The 9,059-nt window shown below is 56.1% G+C and overlaps 2 protein-coding genes across 2 annotated transcripts in view; both read right to left on the bottom strand.

Moving 5' to 3' along the window:
* H257_05034 (hypothetical protein) overlaps nucleotides 1-6,778 on the bottom strand; it is a gene marked incomplete at both ends in the record, with an annotated part of 7,312 nt that extends 534 nt beyond the window's left edge. The window contains 2 exons of the mRNA XM_009829749.1: nucleotides 24-3,962; nucleotides 4,026-6,778. Of these exons, the coding sequence (XP_009828051.1) occupies nucleotides 24-3,962; nucleotides 4,026-6,778 (6,692 nt within the window). The remainder of the gene's footprint in view (nucleotides 1-23; nucleotides 3,963-4,025) is intronic.
* A 15-nt stretch (nucleotides 6,779-6,793) lies between these two features.
* Nucleotides 6,794-8,767, bottom strand: H257_05033 (hypothetical protein; the record flags this gene model as incomplete). Its single annotated transcript, XM_009829748.1, has 5 exons — nucleotides 6,794-7,476; nucleotides 7,808-8,029; nucleotides 8,128-8,271; nucleotides 8,340-8,498; nucleotides 8,542-8,767. The coding sequence occupies 5 exons, from the start codon at nucleotides 8,765-8,767 to the stop codon at nucleotides 6,794-6,796; spliced, it is 1,434 nt and encodes a 477-aa protein (XP_009828050.1).
* Nucleotides 8,768-9,059: the final 292 nt, after the last annotated feature.

Genomic DNA, 9,059 nt, shown 5'->3' with positions numbered 1-9,059 from the left:
CTTCCCAATGGTACACACCGTACGAAAGGCTGCGATGGGTCGGGAACGGGCACGACAGGATCTCGGTCACGCGATGGCCAGTCGAAATCGGACTGAATCGTTTCTGGCGGTGCGAGTACACGTCGACTCGGGGCAACGGCACTGCTTCGTTCTTCGACGACGACGTCGCATTCACCGACTCTAGCACGCTGATATACCCCCACGGCGGTTGATATTGGAACGGCGACTGACCAAGGTTAAACCACGCGCCTTCGCCACTGGAAAAACTGCCCGCTGGGTACAACCCGTTGGTCCAGTTCACCTGGGGGTACTCGTTTTGGGTAAATGCCACCCCCAGGTCCACTCCATGGTGTGTAAATCCCATCGTGCCAGCTTCAAAGTCGATCATCGCGCCTACAACGTCCCCGGCACTCCACGACCAGTCGCCGCCATATGAAGAGCCAGTGTTGCACCATTTTTTCCGCCGCTTGCCGTCGACTGCAAACGAGCCAAAGTGATCGCCGACGCCATGGGTGGCAAACGCGGGCTTGAAGCCGGCGCTGACAAACCCTAGCTGCATCAACCCGCTACTCTTGAGCGTCATTTCAAAGTACACTTGACCCCGTCGGACCAGCGCATGGCACCGAACGGTGGCGAATCCATCCGTGCGGTTGAGAATGTCATGTTGCGCGGCGTTGGGCAAATCGGATGTGCACAGGCAGCCGTTCGATGCCCACGCCTGCTGCAACCCATGGTAGCCAAAGCCCATGTACAACACATTCGCCTTCTTCTTGCCTTTTCGCAACACACTCAACGCCATCCGGCCGCCGTCGCTCAGCACGACGCTGTCTGTCGTTGGAGCCAAGAAGTACATGGCGCAGTCGTGCCGCGGCGGGATGGTTTGAGTCAGCGACGTGCGCCATGTGCCTTTGAGTACGCCGTGACGATGCCACCCCTGGAACACCACGCCGTCCATCCACTGGGTATCGTCGACGGTCTCGCCATTCCCCCGACGACTTTGGACTGAGAACTCAACAAACCCATCTTCCCGAGTGGTACCAGTGACCAGCCACCGCAACGTCGAGTTCAACACGATCATGCCTTCCAGATTCGATCTTTGATCGAGCGAGTACAAGTGCACGGCCAGCGCTTTCGTAGACGAGGCATTCCACGTCCCTCCCCCCAATGCCCCACACGGTTGCTGGGTAAACGTCCCCGTGCCGGAGAACACAAGGTACTTCTGCAGGTACTCGGCATCCAGAGCCATAGCTATATGAGAGGTAGCCAGTAGCACCTTGTCTACAGACGGCAGCTCCAGCCGAGACCATTTGGAGCCGTGAACCGTCACATCGGCGTACTTTCGAAGCGCGTCGTGAACAACAGCGCCAACGCCTTCGTTGAGCGGCCAGTGGGCGATCGCAGTTAACGCTGGGAACACGCTGTCGAGGGGGGGGGGTGGTGTTAAAAGTGCGGATGCTGCATTACTTGGTTGCTCGAATTGCAGTCGGTCAAGGGCGACGAGGGAGGTGATCTGAGACGAGGTCAATATCGAGTCGAAGTATCGGACATTGGCCAACCATCCCCGAAAGCCTTGCGAGGGGTCGCCGAGCTGGCCCATCGGCAAGCGCACGTCCGACACGTCCGCTTTCGCCGCCAAGGTGCCGTTGATATACACCGACACGTGGGACAACGACGCTGTGATGGTCAACACCGACCACGTGTCGTTTGGAAGATGGCAGTGAAACGGGACTACTTGTGCATTGGCCTTGGTTTTCAAGGCCAGACTCGGATGACCAGCATTGAACGACTGGCCACACCGCAAGAGGATCGCTGTGGACGTCGAGTTGGCGAGCACAGCCACCGCCCCCCCCGCCACAGGATGGACAGTGTATTGAGCTGTCCAAGGAGGAGAAATGTCGTCGCCCTTGATGTCGACGTAGCTGGCCCCGCCCTTGAAAAAGAGACCTCGTGTACTTGATGGAGCGGTTTCTGTCGAAGCTTGTTGATCGAGGCGATGCAACGCACGTTCGTACAAGGCCAAAAAGTCGACGACCGCTTGAAAGTACTGCGAATACATGGGACAGTTTTCTTGTTCGTGTTGCAACAGCCGCGCCGTGAGCGTTTTGAGATGGGGATACGACACTAGTTTCGTGTACGAGTACAACGACTCAACGTAGTCGTTTTTGTCGGTTGTGGACTCGTTGACTCGTGTCAAGCACTGATGCAGCATGCGGCTAAGCACTTGGAACGCCGTTTGCTTGACATGGACATGGTTGCTGGTCAAACTCGTCGCCCAAATGCCAAACAACGCGCGTTCCATCACATTATTCGACACGGGCAGAAGCCACTGCGTGACCAAGAGCAGGAATCGCAAGTCCGAGCCTTGGCGGACAGCCACGTCGGTCTTGAGGCTGGACGGCTCTGTCCAGTGCAGCGACGCCGGCTGAAGCAGGAACGCCGACATATGCGACTGCAAATACGCACACACGGCCGTGCTCAGCGGGTTCAAACATGCGCACACACTTTGCATGGCGGGGCGAACAAAGTCCAGAGACGTTTGCTTGCGCGGCAAGTACCACGGCGGTCCTACCTGCGTTTGGGTAGTTATTTTCGTCATATCGCTGATCCAGTGCCGGTTCGACACTAAGCTCACGAACTCGACAAACAGTGCCTCGTGGTTACGAAAGACGGGCTCGAGTGCCGACAGCTGGTTGCACACGGCCAAGATGGTCAGGCCTAGGCGACGAGCGTATAGAATCCGAAGCACTTGAATCATCTCATGGGCGTGTTGGACCAAAGCGGGGGCGCTTTCTTGGTGCATGGCGTCCTGAAACCCTTGACGAGTGAGGTACAGACCCCATACGTTGAACTGGTCGTTCGTTCGTTGGAATGATAATGATGGTCTGTCGTAAAAACAGGCCGTCAAGTCGTGCGTGGCCGGAGTGTATGTGGGCCAAACCACAGTGTCGATGGGTGCTGCTGTGAGGCTACGATCACTAGCAAATACGTGGGTCCACGATATGGCCGACACGGCAAGAATCATGGTGGACGGGGTAGAGCCAAATGAAAAGCTATCCAAAGCCAAGGCGTTGTCCGTCCTCGTCCATTGCAAGACAAGCGCATCCAAGTGAACCCTCGGCCCTTGGCCGATGTAAAGCGTCGTCGGCGTCCACACCGCCCAAAACGACACGCCCGTCACATCGTCGCAGAACGCACCGAGTTCGGTGCACACCACGTGGCCGTCGAAGCTCAAGTCGATGGCCTTGTCCGATATGCGAAGCTCATAGTGCAAGACCCGGCTACAAAACAACCCGACCAGCGCCGTACCCGTGCGACTTTGGATGGTAAACGCGAGCGTGTTGCCATGTCCTAGCTTCCAATACGTGGCGTACGCTCCGGCAACGTCCAGTGACGTGGCAGTACTCCACTCAAGGGATGGCGGCGGCGGCGGGTCATCCACGACAACGGCGACGTCGGGCTCGGGGGAGTTGTCGTTGGACGTTGGGAATGGTTGTGCCGCTGAAGTGTCTTGCAGCAACTCCCCGTTGATCAAGATCCAATTCAAGGCGGCGTTCACGTCTTGCCCAGATTCGTCCAGCGCACGCTTGCACCATTGTTCAGGAAACCCCATGGCAATCATCGATTGAATGCGCACGTCCAGAACTTTCTCGTCGCTCGTTTTGGAAGCGACGACTGGGGAGGATGATGTAGCAAGGGTGGGGAAGTTGGTGGCAATGGATTGCAATGCCACGTACGATTCGTGGTACACGAGCAGTCGCCCGAGCTCGTCGTCCCCTTGCATCGCTTCGAGAATCGACGCCAACGTGATGACGGGCGTCGTGGCTTCGGCATTCCGCAGCACTTCCATCGACAAACTCAGCACATCGGCCACCAAACATTCGCATGTAGCACACAAGTACGAGCCAACTTTGAGCGCGGCGCACTTGTCCCTCCACTTGTACATCGATACACTCGAGTTGTTCCTACACGAATACATGTAAGAGGATACTACAAATATAAAACCACGTCCGATCATCTGTACGTACTGTGCCAGGAGCCGCAACACGTACTGCACGATGCTCGTTTCATGCACAGTCCATTCCTTTCCCCAATGATCCCGGTTCGATAGCCACTCGTTGGCCTCGGCACAGGCTGCCTGGAGCATTTCTGGCAGCTGAATCCGACCGTAAACCGTTTCCACAGCTTGTTGGACATGGCGCAGCTCGATTCGAGTCAGATCGGTCGCGGTGGCCCACGTTTGCATCAACTCTGCGACCGTGAGCGACAATACATGATTCAGCAGCGCCTCGAGCCATGCGATAGCGTTTGGGTCAATGTCCACGGGCACATCAAACGTCGACACTTGCTTCATCGTGCACACCAGTCCTTCGGCGAACCCTAGCCTTGTATCGCAGGACAAGTGAATACTCACGTCCGGTGGTTGGTGCAGTGGCGCATTGGCTTCCGACACTGGATACAGCGCGGTGCGGATGCTGCCATAGGTCGTGGCATACTGCGCCCGCCGAATGAGCTCCAACTTGTCTTCCAACTGCGCTAAGCTCGGCAACCCGTTCGTGTCGGTGAGTGTGGCGCCGATTTCAAACACCTTGAGCGCCACCGACGGATGCTCCGACACCAACATCACCACGCGGGCCGGTTCTTCGTTGTAGATCCATCGCGCCACTTGAAAATGCGCAAGAAACAACGCCGACGAGTCCACGAGCAGCGCCGTCTGTCGTAAGACGGACTCGACCAACGCCGGTGGATATGCGGCGATGGAAATCGCCACACGGGGCACCGCCGTCACGGCCTCCACTTGGACTTGGCAGATGGACGTTTGGTTCCGTTTCTGAATCTCGATTGTCGTTTGGTTGTTGACGCTCACAATGGTCGCTTGTGTGCCGCAATCCACGAGCTCAACGTGTCCGCCAAATCGAAGCGGCTCCGCGAACGACCCCATCACACCCAGCACACCCAACTGGTGGCTCGCAGCTTGGGAGCTGTAGCTATCAGTCAAGCATTGAGCGACAAGCTCCGACCAGGTATCGTTCCCGATAAGCATTCGAAGCATGGACACGCTCTCAGATCCCAATGACAGACACGATTCGACAGATCGAGGCAACTGGTCCGTGGTTGTAGCGTCCAGAGGACTTAGAGCACGTCCGACGTTGGCCAGAAAAAACTCGACGAGGGGGCGGGCACGGACTGACGTCCCGACGACACATGCCATCGTGGTCAGGTCGAATGGAAGGTCGATGGCGACGAAGCTAGGGTCGCAAAGGGGAAGCAACGTGTGGAGGAGCTGCATCGCGCGCGTCTGCGGCTCCACTTGGCCAAAGCATGCCGTGGTCACAAACAGCGATAGCCAGTTGGGCGTGCAGAGAAAGGTTTGGCATACCGACGACGTCGAGACAAACTGGAGCAGGGACAGCACGCCCAGAATGCGCGGGTTGGGGCCAATCGTGTCCATGTTGTAAACCATGCCGGTGTCTTCCAGCATGCTATGGACGACCACGTACATCTCCGAGTACAACATGTCAAACACGTTGGCGCTGAGGGTTTGGGGGCCAGACAGTTGGCGCTGGAAATGCGGTGGACTGAGCGAGTTGATTGTTGGGTTGGTGGTTGGATCTAGCTCGGCGCCGCCATCGCTCGCGACTTGCAGGGCGAGGAGGTACACGACCTTCATCGCAGATTGCCGCAACCCCAGCAACGATTGGCTCTCGGTCGTTCGATCCAGAATCTCTTGCAGCGTTTGAAACACCCGACAACTGGCGAGCATGGCGTGGTCTTCCGGGAGGATCCGCAGCGCCGACGTATCCAACAGCACAAACTGCCAGCTCACGTCGTTCCATCCGTTGCTTAGCAACTGGGTGATGCAATAGTAAAACCCTTCAAACGCCACGTGCACGTCGCGCTTGGTGGCGGCTGGACATCCGTCGATGCCTTGTTGGTAGTGCCACAAAGACGACGGATTGCGGCGAAGTACGCGCATGAGATGCACCAAGATCGCGGCTTTTGCTGGCACTGCTACCGTGGCCACATGGAGTACATTGGTTACTCGTCGTAATCCCGACGCCCGCGTGATTGCTTTTTGCTGCGACAGGCTGAGCATTTCCTGGACCTTGTTCACATTGCAATCCACGTCTCGGTAGAAGTTGTAGATGGCTTGCAGGAGCTCTGGTTCCCAGCTTGGAAAGGCAGCGTCTTCGGGCGTTGCATCGAACGACCCGCTGCGCTTGGAAGATCCCATGGAAATGCGTCGAGACAGCGACGGCGGGTCGCCGACGTATGCGTCGGACTTACAAGGCGTCAACGACAGCAACAGGTCGACTTTGGTCGTCAGCATCGTCGCAATCTCGTCGTATGTGGTGTTGGCCGACGTTTTGTACCGTAGCGCCCACGATTTGAGCTCGACGGCCTTTTGCCAGATCAACCGGAGCGATTTGGGCGGCATTTTCAAGCTGTCCACGTCGACGCATTCGGCAGAAACAGTCATGCCGCAGTGCAGCAACATGGTGGCAACCACGCCCCGAATGGCGCGGTCGAGGGCGGGCCCGCCCATCCGTAGCACCAGCGCACTCCCGCCCACAAATCGCAGCATCATCTTGTCCAAGCTCGACCAATGTCCGTCCATGAATTGCTTGAGGAAGGCGTGTTTCTCTGTTCGTTTGTGTACACCGCCGTGAAAGAGCTTGGACTGGATCCACTTGTGTTCAGGGCCAGCTTCGGTTACAGTCAAAGCGTCGACGTCCTCGCCGACAATCATGAATCCCCGTACAACTGCCCCGCAAGACATGCCAATGTCAGCATGTCATCGGTCGTTACCACCATCGACTGTCGATGGAGCAAGATGTCTTCGATCAAATCGATCAAGTAGTCGCGTTCGTCTAGCATACTTGTCCACAGGCACATGTTCGAACTGCGCCACCATCGGTCCCAGCCACCGCATCCTCACGGCGTCGTTGTTGTCGTGGTGCGTGGCCTCTCGAAACACGCCCAGCACCTCCTTCGCACATGACAGCGCCATCGACGTTGGCACCACCGCCGGCACGACGTACCGCTGCTTCTGCTGTGTCAGACTCCACTCGGACGGAAACAAAATCGCACTCTTCCACGCTACGCAATCGTGCCGTCGAAACAGACTCACCGCGGGAAAGTACTCGGCCCCCGCCGCCAGCTCGAGCGCGTACGCTGGCCCGTATGGCTCCCCCGTGTCGGCATTGCACACTACGAGGGTGTTGGCTGTGGTGTTGACAATCAAGTCCAATAATGGAATGCTCTTGGAGCTAAATAGAGGCAATGTCGAGGTGTGCTGGGATCGCTGGCCGCAGTGGTAAAAGTCCCCAGTGAGCATCCACCCAAAGCTGTCGACGGTCGTCCCGATGCAAAGCGCAGTCAATGCAGTACACGATGGTTTGGTACTTAGCCCCAAGAGGATCTGCCCCACGTTGGCGCACTTGATAACTTGGATGCGCCACGTGTATATGCCAGAACCTACACCAACGTACTAGTGAGCGTCGATAGAATATAGTTTACTGTACTGTAAATACATATATATATATATATATATTGTGTTAATTCTAAACTGGAGCGACATGGAGAATGAATCGACGACACAGAAGAATCGGCAGCCATATTTAGTCCATTAAATTGCAGGAAACAACAATCATCAGAACCTAATTAGTGTGACACCTGAATTAGTGTGATTACAATCACCACCGGACAACGTACTAGGTACAAAATTCAGTAACAAAGAATCTATCGATAGATTTGGCGACTCAGCACAAAAGTCAGCCACATTTTTTAGTAAAAGGACAAAAAATACCTTGTTTGATGGATTTGTTGCCCAGCGCAGTGGTCCATTGGCCATCGCTTTCACATGTGACGATATTCGGGGTGTCCACGGTACAGCCTTCTCCCACCGAGCCAAACTCGAGCCAGCCTTTCGTAGACGTCGATTCCTTGGCTTGCACCATCTCTTGCAATGTCGCGCTCAACGAATAATACAAAGAAGGGGGATGGGCAGGTATAGCGTCCCTTGCCAACACTACAATATGATGCGGTCATTCATGGTACAACTCAAATGATATTATCTATATATATATATTATCATTGGTTTCGGATAGATAGATATTCTCACTCTACCTTGTTCTTCCAACAACACCATGCCATCGCTTGGATCCACGTCAAATACCCAGCCATCCCCGTGGGCTACATAAAGCACCGCGTCGTCTGGCTTTCGAAGCACATGGCTGGACTCGATCACTTGACCGATGTTTAGTGTCCGGCCTAGTTTCGATGCTTTGACATTTGGACTGGATCGGACGCCAATGGGGCAGTTCACGACCTTAAAGTACCGTCGCGGGGCATGCTGCACAACACTTGATTTTGCAGCAGCGCCACCTGTTGGACCAGACTCGACTCTTGTGGGCGGGGCGACAATTCGACGACGGCGATGGCAGTGGTCGGGACGTGATGCACGAGCGCGTGCCACAGCTGAACGTCGCCGCCGACAGCTGGCAGTGGTTGTCTCGGTAGTACAAGTGCCACGCTTCGTACAGCACGACCAGCTGCTCGGGGGAGCTGCCACGTATGCACCCGAGCACTGCCAGCACTTGGTCACTTGTGATGGGCTTTTCAAGTCCAACAACGACGACTGGACATCCTCGACAGTCCACGGAAACAACTCTGCGTGGAGATTCAGCTCTGGATGCGGCAGGAACTGCATGACGAGGTGCTTCCGGGACAAGAGGAATCGGCACAAAGCGTCCGTGTCTTTCTTCATGATGACGACACGCTCTGAATGACATACTCGGCGAGTTTCTGGGTTGTGGGGTGGAAGATCTCGGTGCCGGCCACTTGGGTTTGAATGGTGAATCAGTATCAACATGTCGTCTTCGCCGATGCTGTCGAGGTCCAGGTGGACAAGCTTGTCAGCAGCGCGTGCAATCGCTGCGCCAACGAAGACGACATGCCGAGGCCGACAGACGCGGGGGGCACGCCAAGCACACGGAACCGCCAGATCTGTCGACAGCACAGACGACAGCGGCTGAAAGTTAGCGCGCAGAATTCGAAGC

Source organism: Aphanomyces astaci, assembly GCF_000520075.1.
Source record: "Aphanomyces astaci strain APO3 unplaced genomic scaffold supercont1.9, whole genome shotgun sequence".
NCBI lineage: Eukaryota > Oomycota > Saprolegniomycetes > Saprolegniales > Verrucalvaceae > Aphanomyces > Aphanomyces astaci.
The sequence above is the reverse complement of the archived record's forward strand: the minus strand, read 5'-3'. Positions and strand labels throughout refer to the sequence as shown.